The 20985-nt window shown below is 38.5% G+C and overlaps 3 protein-coding genes across 5 annotated transcripts in view; 2 read left to right on the forward strand and 1 right to left on the reverse strand.

Annotated features, from left to right (window-relative positions):
- The first annotated feature begins 113 nt into the window (after positions 1-113).
- On the forward strand, positions 114-3231 carry si:dkey-228b2.6 (uncharacterized protein LOC563918 homolog). The gene is made up of 4 exons (XM_066645108.1): positions 114-176; positions 1920-1976; positions 2153-2333; positions 2691-3231. The coding sequence occupies exons 1-4, from the start codon at positions 172-174 to the stop codon at positions 2973-2975; spliced, it is 528 nt and encodes a 175-aa protein (XP_066501205.1). The 5' UTR covers positions 114-171; the 3' UTR covers positions 2976-3231.
- Positions 2211-15280, reverse strand: odf2a (outer dense fiber of sperm tails 2a). Of its 3 annotated transcripts, none has more exons than XM_066645105.1 (20): positions 15144-15280; positions 13465-13581; positions 12898-13002; positions 12551-12724; positions 11656-11843; positions 10813-10945; positions 9554-9685; positions 9336-9410; positions 9006-9077; positions 8797-8913; positions 8506-8691; positions 8245-8354; positions 7984-8119; positions 7427-7537; positions 6568-6831; positions 6114-6214; positions 5794-5956; positions 5562-5687; positions 5021-5205; positions 2211-2328 (listed from the first exon to the last, which is right to left on the reverse strand). In XM_066645105.1, the coding sequence occupies exons 1-19, from the start codon at positions 15144-15146 to the stop codon at positions 5032-5034; spliced, it is 2487 nt and encodes an 828-aa protein (XP_066501202.1). In that variant the 5' UTR covers positions 15147-15280; the 3' UTR covers positions 2211-2328; positions 5021-5031. The 3 variants fall into 3 exon arrangements, with proteins under 3 accessions (XP_066501202.1, XP_066501203.1, XP_066501201.1); XM_066645106.1 differs by lacking the exon at positions 2211-2328 and adding an exon at positions 3499-3780; XM_066645104.1 differs by lacking the exon at positions 2211-2328 and adding an exon at positions 3499-3817.
- A 4775-nt stretch (positions 15281-20055) lies between these two features.
- rimbp2a (RIMS binding protein 2a) overlaps positions 20056-20985 on the forward strand; it is a 67085-nt gene continuing 66155 nt past the window's right edge. Inside the window, exon 1 of the mRNA XM_066645102.1 lies at positions 20056-20184. Within this exon, the coding sequence (XP_066501199.1) occupies positions 20059-20184 (126 nt within the window). The 5' untranslated portion in view covers positions 20056-20058. The remainder of the gene's footprint in view (positions 20185-20985) is intronic.

The following is a 20985-nucleotide window of genomic DNA, read 5'->3' on the forward strand; positions in this document are numbered from 1 at the left end:
CAGAGGTTTTTTGAAAGAACCAATCCTCATATATTTGACTCTACACCTTTTCCATTATTCAATTAGAGGAATACACAGTTGGCCATCACCTGTCTCCATTTCCCCCTCTGCTGATGGCCTGCATCACAAAAGCACCAAGTCATACATTGACAGGATTGGTTCCTTAAATTAATGAGGTAAAGCCTTAGCTGTCTGAGTTTTTGGAACACTGCTGTTTCTTAGTGGAAAGGCTCAGCCAAGGCACTGAATGCTTATTTCACTTTTGATACCTTTTCTAGTATAAAAACACCACACAGACATTTAAATGATGAAAAAAATATTGTGGGGGTGGTCTTAAATGGGACCATAACTTACATTTACATGTATTTTATTTTTTATGATAATTCTGTGGACAAATTGACAAAACATTTTACACAAATAGCATTCAGTTTCTCTTTTCTTCCAAGTTCAAAATTATTTAAACAATTCAAGGGCTGTAACAACACTAAACATAGCAGTGTGTCATTCCTCTTTTTTTTCTTGAAGGTTTCTTGTGTTACATTTCTAAATAGATGTGCTTTTAAAAGCCTGAGAATTCCTGGTCAAAGTGTCATTCAAGAGAAAGTATATTATGGCCTAAAAACAAATTAGAATAGTGAGGTATAAACTAATTTTAAGAGCTATGTCCAAATGCATTTCCCCTGCAGTCCATTTAAATTCCTAACAGTGTTTACTATTCGCAATGTGCTGACGCCATAAACTGGGCAGCATTTTCTGATGGATTCTGCTGTCTAAGGGCACTGCAGTCTTGTTTGCTCACTGCACAGTCAAACTCAAATAATGCACATTAAAACAAATTGCCCTGGATTTAAAAAGGATTTTACATTTTTTATTTAGGTCAGGTTTTCCATAACAGAATCATACAAAGAACCATTTATACATTTAATATGATATCCTTATATTTTAAAGACCCCTGCAGGGAAAATCATGACTTTGCTTTGATAACACCTTTTTATGTTGTTGTTTGTGTGCTAACTGCGTAGCATGAGTAAAATAAGCCCATGGCGGAGCAGGATGTCAAAAACATGAATAAATAGAGAATTCAGACAGGTAGGACTACTTACATCAGAAACCACAAAAAACAACCCTGTCAATTTGCATATCCCTAGATCAGCACTTATGGAATAAAACACACCCCTCACTTGAGCTCAATGTTTCTCGTTCCAAGTCAATTTGTTTTTTTTCCTATGTGCAGAGCTGGGCTAGATACAAACACCTGACTTTTTTCTCTAGCACAAACAGAGAGCTAGTAAACCATGAGGAAATATTCACAAAGTTTTACAAATTGTATTGAATTAAAATCATATATATTCAATAGATTCAATTCAATAAAATTCATATATATATTCACTAGATGGGGACTTTAATTTCAGACTCACTAATACCTTAGAGAAAATAATTATTTAGGGAAATTTTCTTAATCTAAATAAATTTCCTGTAAGATATTTACATTTTATTTGAATTTTCCTCTAAGCATTGGAATAAAAGCTACTATTATATTTCCTCATACTCCAGAAAGTACTTCAGGAATCAGTAATCTTCATTAGTACACATTTATTTTAATTCAGAAGCTTCAGTTCATTTATTTTGTTTATAACTTCAGTAAGTGTCTGTGTGGTTTAAATTGTGTTAATTTACTTTTACTTTATACACTGCAGTCCTGCTGCTGAAATTAATACGATGGCACAGAACGTTGAAATGTAAATGAAATCACACATTGAAATCTGGACAGAGGTGTGGTGTTGTAAATGGCCTATTATACTAACAACTGCCCATTATCACATTGAGGACAACTGATACCAGACCTCATCCTATAAATGCAACCTCATTTTCATTAGTCTTCACTTCTCTTGTCTGTAACTTGGTAAAACTGCTCTCAGGATGACTACATGTGAAGCCTGCAGAAGGACAATGAGCAAAGACCTGACATTTTACAAGTAAGTTAGACATTTCTCATCTTAGCTCTCATTAATGTGAGTCATTCAGAAGTTTTTAAACCTGTCAAGGCAAAATATGATAAGAATAAAATGGTTTGTACTTTTGACTGAACAGTTTTTAGGCATTTCTATTTTCCTGTCAGTTGTCTTCCTACTCATCATGTTATGTCCCTTAGATTTCCCCAAGAAGATAAGTATTTTCATCAGTGGAGAGTCAGCCTGGGTAAAGGTGAAGGGTGGACACCATCTTCTTCCTCAGTATTATGCTCGGCTCATTTCAGCCCAGAGTGCTTCGAAGGGTCAGCACAGCTGCGTCCAGATGCAATTCCCACTGTTTTTTCTCCTGCAGAGTCTATGGTATTGTATGAAGTTTTACTGCATGATATTTCATAATCAGATCATAACTGCTTCATATTACATTACCTTTTAGACTGGCTATATACTACGGTTAAACACAATATATTCCAAAGTTTATAGACAATGTCCCAAAATTTGTAACCATTTGCAGTAGTTGCAAGTTGGGTGATTAGTACTGGACCACTTTGCCATTCTAGCCCCATAAGCACTAAATGGTGTTTCCATTTCTTCAGAGAATGCTGTACCACTGCTGCACAGTCCAATGCATAGATAGAGCTTATTGTGTGTGTGTGTGTACTCTGATTATATATAAATAATTTTAGATTTGTAAATAAGGTTTTCCTTTGTGAATTACAGGGAATGCAGCATGTCGAAGACACTGGAAATGTAACCAATGACCAAGGAACTTCAGATGCAGTCTCACACACACAAAGAAGCTTGTGTGAGTGTGAGGAACGTTTTCAAGCAATGGAGAAACATTACAAACTGAAATTACTCACAGCTCGACAGCAGATAAAGAGGTATGAAAAAGAACTATACGAGCAGTCGCAGAAGGCCTTGAAATGGCAAAGGAAAGCCATAGTTTTGCAGTGTGCTATGAAGGCCTCGAAGATGAAGAAATCAGTGTCATCAACCAAATAAATCATGACTGCCTACTAAAATGTGTACTGATCCCAATGACGAGTGAACTATTATGATTTAGTGAGTTGTGTTAAAATAACACATGTAGTATAAGTAGCATATTACAGTTTTCTTTTAATCCTTAAAATATATTCTACCTGTGCTGGAAAATTGTATCTGTTACCATTACCATTTCACATATTGTCACTGTCCAATTAAAACATGCACCTCCATTTTTGTGGATTTTTAATTTACTACATCACTTGAACCCAGCAGCTGTCCTGCATATTGTGTGAAAATTTCATGGTGATTTGACCATAGAAAATCTCCAAAATTATATCTTTTTTATTGAAAATCCCTTCTCTTGTAAAACTACTGTTTTGAGACAGTGAGGATATGCTTTAATTGTTTCAAATATGTGGCTGTTGTTTTTTTCTCTCTTTTTATCCCATTACACATACATTTTTCTTTGTAAACATAAAAATTCATTTTAATATACAACAATAAAAATCTATACACTTCATATGTATAAAATTGACTTAACAAATGAGTCTCTAGTCCATTTTTCCAAACAAAACAAATAACACTATGATTATTACGTTCTTTCACATCATTAGATAAATAACTGCAACAGTCTTTAGAAAAAAGTGCAAGAGTTAATTCAAACACAAGATAAATTCAGTTTGTATAGATACATCAATAGCTACTGTACATTGTGACATATAAAAACAACAACAAAAGTTAGCACCCATTGACAAATTCTTCAGTCAGGACCCTTCAGAACAGTTTGCTTCTTTAGAATCTTGTATTACCCTGAGTTAATACCCTGTGGATGGGACTGGAATGATCATAGGGGTGGGTCTCTATAAATCACATCACAATATGCTTTTCTGATCATATAATGGATATCTTCATTAAAGAACACTGACAATCTGCATGTTTTCTTAAGAAAACATAATTAGGCCTGGTTATTCAGGTTAATTTTAGCACACAATCTGAAACTGAATAAGAAACATTTTAATTCCTGTTTTTAATTTTATAAATGTGGCACTATTTGTCTTCCTTAAGACTACCTCTTAATAAAACTGCAGATTTTAAATGGGTCCTTGTCATGAACGGTAATCGGTGAGCAATATGCACCGAAACAAATAATTTATATAAACACAGTGCGATGGATATGTCTAACAGCAAAATTCAATGCAATATATACCACATATGGATATATATACAGGGTGGGCCATTTATATGGATACACCTTAATAAAATGGGAATGGTTGGTGATATTAACTTCCTGTTTGTTGCACATTAGTATATGGGAGGGGGAAAACTTTTTAAGATAGGTGGTGACCATGGGGGCCATTTTGAAGTCGGACATTTTGGATCCAACTTTTGTTTTTTCAATGGGAAGAGGGTCATGTGACACATCAAACACATTCTTGTGAAATTCCCAATAAGTGTAATGTGTCACATGACTCTCTTCCCATTGAAAAAAACAAAATGTGGATCCAAAATGGCCACCATGGTCACCACCCATCTTGAAAAGTTCCCACCCCCTTCCCATATACTAATGTGCCACAAACAGGAAGTTAATATCACCAACCATTCCCATTTTATTAAGGTGTATCCATATAAAATGCCCACCCATTTTGCTCATCTTAATTCCATATTGTAGTATGGAATATTCATGGTCAGATTTCAAGCCTAAATTTACACATATATATATATGACAGAAGAGATATTCTATATTGTTAATATAAGAATTTGCTCATGAGAGCTGGTTATTAAAATGTAAACTATTTAGTATCTGTTAAAGGATGAATAATGCATAGCTATCTTAAAATAGCCTAACTATTCACAGAGCAGCAAAAATGACCATTAACCCAATTATTTTCCTTCTTCATATTATTCAGAGATAATACTTAGAGGAATCATATGTACACTAAAGAGGAAGCAGTGAGACAAGAGTCTTTGGCTCTTACTTGTACAAATGAGTGTACATATGAACTGTAAACTCAGGCTATAGATGTGTATAAATTATATAGTGTTTTGTGTGTTTTCTAAATTACCTCAGCAACCCTCAGATCTGGGAGTGAGCTCTGAGAGAGGAGCTGGTGAGGGCAGAGTCTCCAAATACACTTGCATAGGAAGCTTTGAGAAACTGAATGTAGTTCTGAAGACTACGGTTGGTGCTGTCTGACTGCTCCAGACGGTCTTTAATGTCTTGCAAACGACTCTGATACCTCCTTTCTGCCTGAGAATGCAGAGAAATTACACTCAGTTAAATAACAATTGACAGACTGTTGAGATTGCATGCTGCTTGATTACTGTTGCAAAAAATGCAAAACAACACCCATAAGAGTGCCCACTTTAGCCTGGCTTATTTCTATTTAATCAACTGCATGAACTTAGTAACAACTAGTGCTGTCACAATAACTTAATCTTACTGATGACAGCATCTTGACAGATAAAAGTAAGCTGAAATACATTGCAGGCTGATGTTCATGATGAAAGGTTGTCTAGTTCATAGCTGTATTATCTGGGAAGTGGCTGATGTCATGTGGAGAGCAACATGTATCCACAAACACTGCTGAGAAAGAATATACTGACCTCTTCTTTGGCTCGTCGGAGCTGGTTGAGCTCTGAGCTGCTTCTACTCAGCTGAGTCTCCAGATCCACCACTTTGCTCTGAGTAACACGTTCTTTAGAAGCCGCACGCTCTCTGGTATTTGTCACCTGTAAAAATCATTAACATATAAAATGATGTAAATGAGGCATTTTTGTATACAAACAGGACATTGTTTTAACTCAAATGAGTTTTGTGTATTCCTAACATACAGACCTGACGCCTAGCGTCTTCCAGAGCCTCTTCTAACTGTCTGTTCAAAACAGCGCATTCCCGTGACTTCTCCTCCAGACGTATCTGATTGTTTAGAATGGTCTCCTCTCGTTTTGTAATGACCTGAATAAGATCTCCATTTTGAGCGTTGGCCTCCTCCAACTTTCTATTTATAAGTATGAAAATAGAGTCAACACTTCAAACAAACTTCAAACAAAATTTGCATTAAACTTTTTTTTAAGTGAAGGATTATCCACTGAATATCACTGAAACTGCTGCCTATTAAAGTCATTAAGAGGCAAACAAAGTCATCAGTAAATTACCTATTGAGGGCTTCCAGCTTGTGCTGCAGTTGCTTGTTCTCCTGTTCTAAAACCAGGTTTTTATGCTGTATCATCTCCATCTGAGTGCCCTGCTGCTCTACCTGCAAAACAAACAAATCAGCGTATACATTTATTTTCAATTGACCTTACGAACACACTAATAAATCCACATGCATTACACACTAAAATTAAATCTACACTCTCTCACTCACAGACACGCAAACATTTAATATAATTTGAGGTCATTTATACATATACTGTATGTCAATACCAAAGTCGACTACCTCTAGTTTTAACATAATATTTGTCTCTATAAACAAAAAGACGCCCTCCGTTTTTAAATCAACCTTATCTAAAAAGATTTACCCAAAGTCAGGTCAGTTGTTTTGGTCATCATATTGTAGGTTATCCCCATTTTGTCCTGGTCTCGACCAACACACTGAAACATACACACCTTTATACGTAGGTCTGCAAGGGTGGTGGTAAGCTCAGTATTCCTCCTCTCTTGTGTATATTCTTTCTCCTGTGCCTCCTGCAGCTGGAGCTCAGAGCGTCTCAGGGCCTCAGGGAGAGGCTCTAGCTCAGTCAGGCGACCAGTCATCTGCTTCCTGACCTGTTCCATCTCCTGATCCAAGTTTTCTCTCAAAACACGAGCCTCCCTCTCAGCCTGCTGTAGACGAATACTGTACTCATCTGCCTCAGCACGCGTCTTCTGCAGCTGAAGAATACACACACAAACAATTTCTTTAGCTTGTGCCTTGATTTACATTTATGTTTATAGTACATGACAGATGTTCTCATCCAGGGAAATATGATCTTTTTTTTAATTATTGTATCAGGTGTAGACAGTTCATGCTTGTGCTAGGAATCATATCCCAGTCTGCCAAGAACAAGACAGCTGTATTATGCGCTACACCAGACACCAGATGTTGAGTTCATAAGCTGTGATTAGTTTCTTTTCTTTTGAATACATTCAGGGCCATAGCTGGTCCAGAGCCTACCCAAAATCACATGCTGCACGGGGTGCCAGTCCACCAAAAGGCATCACATAATCTCACACACAATTTCAATAGATAATTTACATACCAGCATGTGTTTTTGGATTAAGAAAAAGAACTTGAGCAGCTGGAAGAAACCCAAGCACGCCTGGGAGAACACACCTGGGGAGAACTCCCCACAGACAGTGACCCAAGGTGAAGTTTGAACACAAAACAACAGAACCCTGGAGCTTTGTGACACTACTTGTTGTTTCGCCATGCCGCCTCCTTTCATGATTATATTTGTAAATGTCAGTATGAGTATGATGAACACACCTGGAGCTTGTAACTCTCCACCAAGCTTTCATACTGCTTCACTGAGGCTTTGACCTGATCTACTTCAGACCGCGACAAGGACAGCTTTTCTTCAAGTGTGGACAGAGTGGCCTGCATTAAAAACAAAATTATAATAATAAATAAATTGTGAATTATGAAGCTATGTTTAAGAAGCTTTTTTAAAATGGCAAAAGGACACCAAGTCTGAAACAGCCAATTGATGACTTGGTTTCCTGAACAAAAATGAGCCTAAACTTTAAGGGGAATCTCATCAAGTTTTAGTCAGAATCATTCAAAATCTCATTCAAAAATATTATTTATTTAGCTCAATCAGCTATATTTAAATATCATAAACCCCAAAACAGCCTGCAGACATTTTGGTTGATATCAGTGCAGCTATAAAGAGAATGAGTTGATGAATTTCTCTCTGTTTTTACATCAGATTCGATGTAACATTTCCAATAATTGGTCTGGAGCTTATTGATTGAACCTCTTTAATTAACCAACTTAAGTAGATTTTTTAGTACAGGGAAACACTAGATGCATGGCAGCACCACCTTTAGGCTCTGGTTCTCCAGTTTAAATGCAGTGCTGTCTGTAGTTAGGTTGTGTAGGCGGTCCAGAAGTCCATCTCTCTCAGCACGGGCCTTTTCTTCTTGCATGTGCAACTGCCCAGTCAGATCAGTGATCCGCCTGATAAAACATTGGATTATTTGTAAAAGTGCCTGCAGTTACCTGATTTTTAATAATTATCAAAGAGAAGATTTGACTGCAGATAAAAACAGCAGTTCAGTTGTTCAGAGAATATAAGTGCTCACTTATTTAGCAGTGTGATCTCCATCTCCAGCTGTCCTTTATCCTTTAGTTCTTTAGCATTGCGACTCTTCCAGTTTTCCGAATTTGAAACAGCATCTGCCAGCTGAGCTTCCTACAGGTCCAAGTTAAAAAGAATTAAAAGAGCAAGTTATATTTTAATTTGTCAGCTATTCTCATTTACACCCGTGGAATCTGTTTAAAAATGAATGTAAAACTGCCTGTTCTTAAAGTTTCCATCCCCACAAAGTGCTTTGTTCACTCACCATCTCCGCCAGCTGGGCGCTGAGCTGTCCTGCAGTGTCTTCACTGCGCTCTGCTCTCTGTTTCTGAGCCCGTGTTGCTTTCTTCAAGGCCTCCTTATCTGCTTCAGCCCGCTGCTTTAGCTCTTTCAGCTGCTCCTGCATGTGCTCCACCTCCCCCTGCTGTTGACTTGCTGCTCTCTCCAGGTTCTAAAACCAAAAACCTACAATACTTGCTCAGAAATTACACCATACATATATTTAATTATATGCGTGTTCAACTTTAAACCACAGAACATCACAGATCTCCCTTACCCTAATCTGCACTGCTAGACGATTGTTCTCTGCTTCCTTACTGCGTAGCTGGCCCTGCAGATGAGCTCGAGTTGACTCCAAGACTTTAGACAGCTCACTTGTGGTCTTTGAATTCTCCTGTCACAATAGGTGTGTTAGAATAGGAAATAAAGCATATGCACCGTCCTATGATCATTAACTGTAATTCATTTCCTAAGAATCTCATGTACCTTTTCATTTTCTAAAAGGGAGGTCATTTGACTAATTTCTTTTTCCTTGTCTTGAAGCTTCATCTGAAGACGCTACAGGAGACAGATATCATCAATGTTTTGTTGGTATAAATCTCAATATCTTTATTCTTTAAACATGACAAATAATGATAAAGTCAGAGATAACCCTTTACTTATTCTATTTCTAAATAAAAATCATTTTCTAAATAGTATTTAGTTATCTATTTAGCTGGAAATTAAATAAAATAAGGGTGGTCTCTCATCTTTGCACAATATTGTGGTATACACATTTATAATCTATATTTCTATCTAGAAAACGCAGAGACCAACCGAGTTTTCTGCCTCAACGTCAGTGAGCCTCTTCAGGAGAGAATCTTTCTGCTCCAATACTCGTAGGGAGTCCATCTGTCAGAAGTACATATGATAGCAAGTGTTAGAATGACCATACACAGGTATTTCTTACTATGGCAAGGCTGCCCTCTAGTGGAACAAACATATAGAACAGAATAGAAAGGTACAGAATACAATAGAAAGGTATAAAATAATACCTCACGTCCATGCTGTTCCCTTAAGAGATGACGAAGTGTTCGGTTTGTGCTCTCAAACGTCTCCAACTTTTGCAGCAGGACATCTTTCTGCCGGGTCAGCAGTGAAGTGTCTGAACCCGACATCCTTTTCTCCTGTGTACACATACATCAAGGATTTACATTGGAGCACATCCATGTTTAAAGATTCTATCTAAATATTTTACATTAAAGTATTATTGAAGAACAAGGATGGGGCTCAGATTTTCTTCCTCAGTGATATAAAAGAATAAAAAGAATAATTCAGTACATGTAATTACTGTAATATATGTCTTATATATATAGCCTTAAAGATATAATAAGACTCGGATGAACTGTTCTTCCCACTCCGGGTGACTGTTGGTGAGGAGTTGGTGTGTCCTCCCCGTGTCCACGTGCTCCGGGTGCTCCGGTTTCCTCACACAGTCCAAAAACACACGTTGGTAGGTGGATTGGTGACTCAAAAAAGTGTCCATAGGTGTGAGTGAATGTGTGTGTGTGTCTGTGTTGCCCTGTGAAGGACTGGCGCCCCCTCCAGGGTGTATTCCTGCCTTGCGCTCAATGATTCCAGGTAGGCTCTGAACCCACCGCGACCCTGAACTGGATAAGCTCTTACAGATAATGAATGAATGAATGAATGAATGAACTGTACTTGTGAAAATGGAAATCCAGTAATGCTCTAATAGTTAAAGAACAAGAAGACCTAAAGGTTTTGTCTTGAGAGACAAAGTGTACTATTTGTGGAGGACAGTGGGCCACAAAGATTCACATTCACTATCTGTAACCGTTCCTGGTCCTACACGGAATCATTGGGCACAAGGCAGGAATATATACCCTGGAGGGAGTGCCAGTCCTTCACAGGGCAATACACACACACACACACACATACATACACACACCTACGGACACTTTTGAGTATCCAATCCACCTACCAATGTGTGTTTTTGGACTGTGGGAGGAAACCGGAGCACACGGAGGAAATCCACTCGGACAACACACCAAACTTCTCACAGACAGTAACCTGGAGCAAGATTTGAACCCACAACCTCCAGGTCCCTGGAGCTTTGTGACTGCGACACTACCTGCTGCGCCACCGTGCCGCCCACAAAGATAATATTATATAAAATATATACATATAAATAAAGTAAATAAGTTTTACATAACATTAGCTTGTTACTACATTACTTATTGTTTTTAACAGCTTCTATATTGATAAGGTAGAAAATATTTGTCCTCAAACTCACACTCCTGGACATCCTGCTAAAAGTTTCCCGCAGAGCGGACACCTGCTTCGCAGCTGCATTGCTGTCCAGTTCTGCTTCCAGCAGTTTCCTAAGGAGCACGTCCTTCTCCAGCTGCAGGCTCTCCCTTTCCAACCTTACAAACACCACACAATTAGTTAGTTTATATTTAATGCTATATCTGCCCATAGGGCCACATTCATGGCAAGAAAAGTAGTGAGATACGATTGATTCACTAATACAGTTTTATTTCAGATATGTTGAGGCTGCCATCTATTTAAGTTGGTCATATGTGTTGCTTAAGTTTGGTTTCAACACCACACAAAAACACAGAGATGTCCAGTATAAATGGCACTTACAAATTGAGTTTATATGGCATGTGTTCCTTCCCCTTTGCTGCAGTAACAGCTTCTAATCCCCTGGGAAGAGTTGACACTAGATATTGGAACTACTGTGAGGATTTTACTGTATTTAACCACAACAACATTGTTTAGGTCATTCAATGATATCAAATGACTAGTCCTGTATTACAAACACATCCCAAAGGTATTGGATGATGGACCAACACTCCGGAAAACACAGTTCCACAGCTTCACAGTGGGATGTATTATAATTTTACCCTTCTGATACATAGCATTGGTAATAATCACATTATTCTCATGTCCTCCAGACTGCTCCAGAGCATCTTATTGTACCGACAATGCTTTTATATGAGATTATACAGCTCCATGTGCACAACAGAATAACTTACATGAATGCACCTTAATATCTGAATTCACTGTTAGTGTTATGGTGTATGGGTTGTGTAGAGATGGCTCATTTTTAATCCCCATGTGAGCTTCATACCTGCCGTAATCATTTTCCTCCAGTATTTTCTCCATGGACTCTCGGAGGAGAGTGTTCTCCCGCTCTGTGATCTCCAGCTCCTTGGCAACCTCAGCAAGCTCCTCCTCCTGTTCAGCAATGACCCGTTGTGAGGCGCTCAGCTTCTCTGTCTGGCGCTCCAATAACTGTTGCCTTTTACGCAACTCTACCTGCAAACAGACAGTAAAACATGTTATATTAAATAGCTAATATGTGCTGTTCTAAAAACATGGCTATAAAGTTTCGAATCAGAAAAACAGTAATCATTTGGAGAACTGGTTTATGTATACATGCTTCCTGTTCGATTTTTAGCAACACTTTTTTGCTTTTTTGCATTTGCTTTTTAATGATTGTAGCTTTAATATTTTAAGTCTCTAATATTTTAAATTTAATAAAGTAAATTAATTACTCTGCCAGTCATAAAGACTTGATTAGAGATTGACACTATAGTCATTATAATATTTTTTTCACATTTCCTTAATAATACAGCATGTACACTATATTATTTTTGGATGTAATAAGTAATCTATAACTGATAATAAAGTATAGAAAGAATGTGTGTAGGTTGTGTGCAAATACTTTTGTCACTATATTCCAGGTAGGCTTCAAACCCACTGCAAGTCTGAACTGAATAATCGATTAATCAAACAATTATTGAATGAATGAAAAAAATTAATAATATGTGCTTGGTTTCATAAAATTGTTTTCCTGTTTCATGACACTGTTTTTGACATTTATTTTGTCAAACTTCTTCCTCTTTTGGGCATACAGCAATAGATTATCATGACAAATCCTGATGGGATCCTTTTCTCTGATTCAGGTACAGCAAGTTTTTCCTCAAAAGACCAGATCGATTTGTAGCAGTCTGTCCCCTTACTTCATTCTTCAGCGAGCTGACCTCTGTCATCAAGCTATCAATCTTTCTCTCGTACTGGTTGATGCGTCCATGCAGGGCCTCCTCTTCATCAGTGGACAAGTCTTCCATACGGAGAGCTGTCTGAACAGGTTCTGCTTCAGGCAGGGGAGTTATCTCCAAGCGATGTGTGGGCCCCTATAATATGCATAAAATTTTTTTATTAACGTTTAAGGTTATTTTATTCAAAATTACAAACAATATAATAGAACATCGCAGAATAAACTCTTGTTTAAAAACCCTTGAACAAAACTTAAGTGTCTTTAATGAACCTAAATAAAAACTAAACATTTCTCTTATATTCAGCTAACCTCCCACTTGTAGGATGCCTCTCGTGTTGAGATCTTCCCTGGAGGAATCCATGGCACCCTCGTCTTAACTTTAGCAGTTGGGCGTAAGCCACCTTTTACTTTGGACTGTAACATAAAAAACAAACAATGTGTAGTAGCACTCCTGTGTTCTGCTGAGAAATGTAAACCTCAGTTAGACAATATACATTCATTCATTATCTGTAAGTGCTTATACATTTCAGGGTCACGGTGGGTCCAGAGTCTACCTGGAATCATTGGCCGCAAGGCGGGAATACACCCTGGAGGGGGCGCCAGTCCTTCACAGGGCAACACACACTCACACCTACAGACACTTTTGAGTCGCCAATCCACCTACCAACATGTGTTTTTGAACTGTGGGAGGAAACCGGAGCACCCGGAGGAAACCCACGCGGACACAGGGAGAACACACCAAACTTCTCACAGACAGTCACCAATATACACAATATATTATCCATTATTTTATTGGGTAGGGAACAGTCACTGAAAGCAGTTGAGCACTATTTTGGTCATTGTGCTTAAATGTTCCACAAGGGCAGGATTACCAACCTGAGCTGTTTTTGTGGGGTTGTTCTTCAGACCCTTCTTTACATGCACATGCACAGGTGTGCTGTCATTCACATGAACATGTAATGGTGGAGAGGAGCTGGTTTTCATTGCTTTTTTCTGGAAAACAAGGAAAGGAAATCATTCTCATAATACAGTCTCACAAGTGACTTCAGATTTCGCAAAGTAACATAAAATGACAACACTAAACTTGTGAAAGGTAGGAGGACTACAGATTCAGTGTTGAGAAACACTCTTAAAATTTGTTTTCCTGTCTGTATGACATCTACAAACTATAAAAACAATGGAGTCTATACATGTAATGATGGCTCACGTAATGTGTATCGGGTGGATCAGTTAACTTGTCCCACATTCTCTGAGGTCATATTCATTCATTGTCTGTAACTGCTTATCCAATTCAGGGTCGCGGTGGGTCCGGAGTCTACCCGGAATCATTGGGCTCAAGGCAGGAACACACCCAGGAGGGGGCGCCAGTCCTTTACAGGGCGACACACACACTCACACCTGTGGACACTTTTGAATCACCAATGTTTTTGGACCGTGGAGGAAACCGGAACACCCGGAGAAATCCAACGCGGAAACTCCTCACGTCCCGGAGCGGGACTTGAACCCACAGATATGAGTAACTATGTGGGTGTCTGTGTGACTGCGACACTACCTGCTGCGCCAACGTGCTGCCCTGAGGTCATATTACAGAAGTAAATTTAACCAAGCACCTCTGAGCTATTGTAAACAAACAATTGAAGTACACTGGCACAAAGCCAAACAATGCTTGAAAATTTAGAAATGTAAAAGCCTGGTTATTTTAGCCTTTATTTAAGCCTTTACTAAAATAGAAATGTATATACATATGTGAAGCCTTGTGCACCTCCTGGTAAAAAAAACTAAACTTACGGAAAATGTAAATTTACTTAAAATATTGTGTTGATTTTTCATCTGAAGATAACTACACATCATCTACATCATCGCATGTTACAGGTAATAATTCCACTGTAAGGATGAATTGTCGCTTGTATTTTGCTTTTAAAGAAATTCCAATGGAGTTTAAAGACATGTGTGTGTATCTGTCGGGAGTGGAAGGTTCTTAAATATTCTCATCTACAGAAGGAGGGCACTGCAGAAAAATGGACCACTGATTCCTGTATAAGATGTGTTCATTCGTTTCACTTGAGCTGTATTTCAAATGGTTCTCTGCTCACTAAATAGTTTTATGCAAAGTGTGGAATGAAGTGCATGACACTGAATACAAAATAACCATTGCTTTGACACTGATTAGTTTACTGGCCTCGCGTTTTACGTCATTTATCGTTGTTCTGTAGGGTTACGGAATCATTCGAGACGAACATCTTAGAAAGTCAAAAGAACATATTATTTGACCAGGTGTGTCTAGAATTCTGGGTAGGACTTTAAATTAGCCAGCTGACAGATCACCTGACTGCAGTACACAAATGATACAATGCTTCACAACAAAACAATATACAGCCAAACAAAAAGACTAGCAGAGGTATATCGGTAAGTTTGCCCAGACCCTTGTACACTAGGTAGACATCAGTATCAAATAAGGTAATGTCGCAAGCTATCGTTAGCTTTCATCACGTTCTTTCTAAACGGCTAGACAGCGAAACTGCTTCGTGAGCGAGACACGGAGAAAGCTTTCTTACCATCCGAGAAACATTAACATTCAAAGTCCGGAAAGTGTGGATATATTATTTTAGAGTAGTCCCTCTGTTGGAGACCGCTAATTCTTTGTCTTATCTACAGTATTTTGGACTGGCTCTCTTCCGCTGGACTAGTGTTCTTTCTCTCTCCTGATTGGCTGATTCGAAAAGTTTTAACGGCTATGCTGCGTTCTGATTGGTGGAGGGGAGTTTGGCTCGCTCTGGGCTTGCGTTCGCTTCTATCTTACGTCGTCCGGAGTAACAGTGTCCATAGAAACGAAGCCTAACACAGGGAGAAGCCTCAGGTTGGCAAGGACTCTGTTAAAGAGACTTATCTCCACAGGCCTCTGAGTGTTTGTTTTCTATGACTTTGACTCTATGACAAATCAAACAAGGGCAATGCGTCTGTTCTTAGTTTACAGCAGAATTAAACATTTCTCACTGTGAAGTGTAAACAGTTTCATTCAGAGTAAAATGTTAGGGTGCTTTGTATAGAAACTTTTTTTACAGTGTTAGTGATAGTAACCAGGGATCACAATGTCAGCATATATTCTTACAAATTTAAGATTGATAACTAAAGTTATAGTTGTGAATTTCGTTGGTGAGTGTATTGCCTCACAGCACTCTGAATATGTCTTCCACCATGAATGGATTAAAATAAACTCAAACATTTATTTTGTGCCAAGAGCTTATTTCAAAACTGTAAAGCTTTTAGAAGCAGTAAGTGGCTCAGAGACCTTTTTTCTACCACCTCAACTGTGAACAATCCAAACAAACAAACTGCTAAGGTTTCTTTTTATTTATTTATTAAAAGACTATGAACGAAAAGAATAGAGATCTGTGGTCCTATATATGACACAGAATTCAACTGGCCGTCAAAGGTCACTCTCTTGCCTGGAGTGGCTAGCTGAATTATTGGTGTCTCTGAAGGAGTCATATGCGAGGCATATGAGCGGGCGAGGTAAACTGTACTGCCTGAATTTTTCTAGTTCTCTGCTCCTTTGGGACCAGACTGCGTTACACCAAAAGATTCTCCAGAATGCAGAATATTAAACTGCCTTTGATGACTCATTTACATTTTAATAATTAAATTATGAAAAATTCCTATTTAGGTAGTGTTGCAGTCACATCGCTCTAAGTATCTTATGTTTTGTGTTCAAACCCCTTCTCAGGTCACCATCAGTGAGAAGTGTTGTGTGTTCTCCCTTTGTGTGGGGTTCCTTAACATGCTCTTATTTCCTCCCACAGTCACAAATACACAAACAAACAAAACATTTGTAGGTGGATTGGTTTTCTCATTCACCAATCACTATGTCCCCCTGAGCTACTAGGTGGTAAAAAAAATTAAAAAATAAATAAATACATAGATTGAGGCTGTCAGGACATTGATTCGTTATTTTATTTTATTTTATTTTATTTTTTATTTTTGGTAAAACTTTAAATCACAGCATGCTAATTACTGGTAAAGTACAGAGTATGTACCTGTTAAGTAAGCCATAAGATAAAATAAGTACTGAGTAAGTATAGGGCATGATACTAGAAATATGTGGTTATTACTAGGTATTTTACAATCATTTTACAAATAAGTAAGTAAAGAGTATGTACATGTTAAATAAGGTGTAAGAAAATGTAAGTACAGAGTAAGTAAAGGGTATGATGCTAGAAATATGTGGTTATTACTTGGTATATCTTACAAACACTTTAAAAATAAGGCACATAATTATGTTACGAACCCATTGTACTTCTAAGCATATTTATAGATTACAAAACTGAATTAAAAGTATGACTGTTTATGCAAGTGACTATTACTGTATTTTTTATAAATAAATGTAATAATATTTTAAATGATACACTAAACATTGTGATTGCTTTGCTCTGTATAATTATAATTATTATTTATTATTATGCCAAAAAGGAGATAACGTTTAACATTCTAAATAATTATCCTTTACGTAAAGGCTTTTTAAGCTTTTTGTGCCTGTGTTCCCAGTTTTTCATTATCAAGACTATCATTAGTAATAAACTATTAACAAACAGATTGCTAGGAACAGCAGGGAAGGTCTGTGTTAAAATTAGACCTGACACACAACACTTATGTTATCACAAATATATATTTCGGACTCCCAAAGACATCATAGTCTTTTTTTAAATTGAAATTATTGAAACCTATTCACTTGAACATGTAGTGGGCCTTATTTATGAGGGTCTAGTTGAGGTTTCTCTTCATTTCTTTCTTTCTCTTGCCTCTCATTTCATCCCTGTCCATCTACCTCACACCACTCTGCCATATGGCCACACAGCAAGGAATGCCTGTTGAGGGGATAGAGAGAGAGAGAAAGAGAGAGAGAGAGATGTACATAAACCCAGTTTCTGCTGTGCGTTTGTGTGTGCATGATTGTTTTCACTGTAATCTTCATAGAAACCCACCAAGAGGAGTGTGATCAGTCAGGATCGCTCTCCCTGGTTGTGTACTTGATAGTGGTTCACCTTGAGGTGAAAATATCAGTCATGTTCAGTTCCAGTGTGTTTTTAAACAGTTCCTCTTCATTTTCATACTCCTAGTCTATCACCCAAGTGAGCAGGATCAGGGTTAAAGAACACCTGTGACTGAGAGGAAACCGAGGACATCAGAGCTCTGTTCAGGTAAGATAAAGGGATACCTGTCTTTCTTATATTTTTGTTTTTCTGCACATAGCCATTTCAGTTCTTGAAGGTTTTGTTAATAATCTGATTATTTGGATCAGGTGTGTTGAGCGAAAGTAAAACAAAAAAAAAATTCATGATACTCCATGGTTTGACACCACTAGGTCTACAAAAAAGAACAACAATTAGGACCTGTGGTCAAAAATTCATTCATCCATTGTCTGTAACCGCTTATCACGTTCAGGGTCACAGTGGGTCCGAAGTCTATCCGGAATCACTGGGCACAAGGCAAGAACATGCCCTGGGGGGGCCAGTTCTTCACCAGGCAACACACCTAGGGACACTCTTGAGTAGTCAATCCACCTAGGGACACTCTTGAGTAGTCAATCCACCTACCAACATGTGTTTTTGGACCGTGGGAGGAAACTGGAGCACCCGGAGGAAACCTACGCAGACACGGGAGAACACACCAAACTCCTCACAGACAGCCACCCGGAGCGGGACTTGAACCCTCAACCTCCAGGTCCCTGGAGCTGTGTGACAGTGACACTACCTGCTGTACCACCGTGCCGCTCTTGGTCCAAAATTGAAAGCATAAAAATAATAATAAAATACCCTAAGAATGTTGTTTTGTTTCTTTTTTTAAATTTTTGGACGTTAAGATTTTTTTAAGACAGCTCTGACCAATGCACATGGTGGCGCGCCAAACACAGCCCCAGAAACACACACAAACGAAACGTGTTCCTGTTTTATTTCCTATTATTATATGAAACTTTGTAAATCGTCACGGTTTAATCTGGAAAAAAAAAACTCTTCTTTGGGAACAAACTTTTCTGGTTTGCGAACCAGTTTATGTTGGTAATGTAATGTATCTCATTACATTATTCCCCTAATTTCTTTTTTTTTTTTTTACCACAATGATTTTAAATAAATAATATTTTCAAATTAAGATTGCAAACTAAAAGACCATATAGTCCAGTGGTCAGGTTTCAAAAACAGACATACAGGCAAACAAATCCAAATAAAATTAGAGTACAATGAAAAAAACATACAGAGGATCAGAAGTATAAATTAGACAAAACATTACAAAGACTGTTCGATTCCCGCTCCGGGTGACTGTCTGTGAGGAGTTTGGTGTGTTCTCCCTGTGTCCGTGTGGGTTTCCTCCGGGTGACTGTCTGTGAGGAGTTTGGCGTGTTCTCCCTGTGTCTGTGTGGGTTTCCTCCTGGTGACTGTCTGTGGGGAGTTTGGTGTGTTCTCCCTGTGTCTGCGAGGGTTTCCTCCGGGTGACTGTCTGTGAGGAGTTTGGTGTGTTCTCCCTGTGTCTGCGAGGGTTTCCTCCAGGTGACTGTCTGTGAGGAGTTGTTGTGTTCTCCCTGTGTCCGTGTGGGTTTCCTCCAGGTGACTGTCTGTGAGGAGTTTGGTGTGTTCTCCCTGTGTCTGCGTGGGTTTCCTCCGGGTGCTCTGGTGTCCTCCTACGGTCCAAAAACACACGTGGGTAGGTGGATTGGCGACTCAAAACTGTCTGTAGGTGTGAGTGAATGTGTGAGTGTATGTGTTGCCCTGTGAAGGACTGGCGCCCCCTCCAGGGTATGTTCCTGCCTCTGGGTAAGCGCTTACAGATTATGAATGAGGATCACAAAGACTATGAAGGAATTCTGCACAGGGTAACAACCAATTGTAATGTGAGGTGGTCTTATTGGGTTTAAAATATGCAACTGGAGATAATCTATTCTATTACTCAGTGAATAATAGCTTATCTTATATTGTGTATCACTCAGCCTGAGATAACTGGATTTTCTATGGCAGTCAGTTTTCTTTGAAATCATATGAGAAAATGCATTGTATTATTATATGACTCTGCAGCTTTACAGTGAGATGATCTCTAATTCCATTGATTATGTATGTCCTGTCAGTTGTCTTCCCTTGTTAGTGTTATGTTCTGACAAGTAATCCTGTGTCGACTATTACATAACCAGAGAACACACATATTGATAATCCCGAGCCTTCTCTACCTGCCACTGCTTGAACAATATTACTTTTTGCAGCTCAGCAGGGATTCAGTATGGGGAGACAGACCTGGGCATGCCATTTGACAGCACACAATCTCACTGAAGGCTCTACAATGAGTTGAGTGCAGGGTTAGGAGTAAGTTGTCAGCTTGAGAAAAGCTTGTTTTGTGAGGTAGATGCATACAGATTTGAACGCATATAGAAGCCTCATGTTTTGGTCCTGTGTTCATATGTGTGTGTGTGTGTGTGTGTGTGTGTAGGAAATGCGGGGTCAGAAGCCAGACATCGAGAAGCTGCTGAAGCAGTCTCAGACTGAGCTGCTGTGGATACAGAGGCAGCTGTCAATTATTGCAGCATGGAACACCAGACATGCTTGGGGCAGAGAAAAGGTGAAAATGACTTATTTACATTCTCACTGAATATTTTCTGTTCTAGATTAATTGGGTATGTGCTGTAATAGAAGCCAATATTAAATCTAGACTCATTATTAATCGTGTTATCCAGTGAATCTTATTTGGAGTTCTGATTAAGCTAAAGTTTGGAGGAGGGCCACATCTGAAGCTCCGCCTCCTTCAGTCTAACTTCCTGTAAATCTTCATCATTAGCTCATGTTTTGTGTAATTTTATATTTTATATATATAAAAAATAAAAATAAATAAATATAAATATAATAATAAATAAAAAATAATAAATAAAATAAATAAATAAATATAATATATATTTAAACAGTGGGTCCTTTTGTTTGTTGCAGCTCTTATCTCTTATTGCCCCTGGACAGGGTCGTAACACATTTTTACAATACTGGCAAAAGTAAGGCTCTCAGAAGGCTGCTACTTCTGTATCCTTCATTTCAAAAGAAACATTGCCTGGGCCATTGTCTACAAACCCTTGAATACATATAGTGTAGTAAGTAAATTCACCAGAGGAGGGCGCCAACATTCTTGTTAACATTCTACTCACAGCCAGCAAACCATCACCTACCAATCAAAGTGCAACCACCAAGGGTGAGTCTCCGTGCCATCCAATGAAAGGTGTGGCTCTGTCCTGTGCTGAAATGGAGGATGATAGGGGGATGGGGCAGCAGGTGTGGTTGCAGTGCTGTATCAAATCAGGATGTGGCTGTGTGACGAGGACTCTGTCCTATCCCTGGGGAATTGACATGGCACCTTAAACTGACGTATTTGTAGAGG

This window comes from Hoplias malabaricus, chromosome 15 (assembly GCF_029633855.1).
Source record: "Hoplias malabaricus isolate fHopMal1 chromosome 15, fHopMal1.hap1, whole genome shotgun sequence".
Lineage (NCBI taxonomy): Eukaryota > Metazoa > Chordata > Actinopteri > Characiformes > Erythrinidae > Hoplias > Hoplias malabaricus.

Bases quoted from the DNA above. Each gene is read 5' to 3' on its own strand.
- si:dkey-228b2.6 (XM_066645108.1), top strand. The intron at 1,977-2,152 runs GTAAGTTAGACA...TATGTCCCTTAG, and splicing joins AAAGACCTGACATTTTACAA to ATTTCCCCAAGAAGATAAGT. The intron at 2,334-2,690 runs GTATTGTATGAA...TGTGAATTACAG, and splicing joins TTTCTCCTGCAGAGTCTATG to GGAATGCAGCATGTCGAAGA.
- odf2a (XM_066645105.1), bottom strand. The intron at 12,725-12,897 runs GTTAGCTGAATA...TGCATATTATAG, and splicing joins AGGCATCCTACAAGTGGGAG to GGGCCCACACATCGCTTGGA. The intron at 9,411-9,553 runs GTATTATTTTAT...TACTTCTGACAG, and splicing joins GGGAACAGCATGGACGTGAG to ATGGACTCCCTACGAGTATT.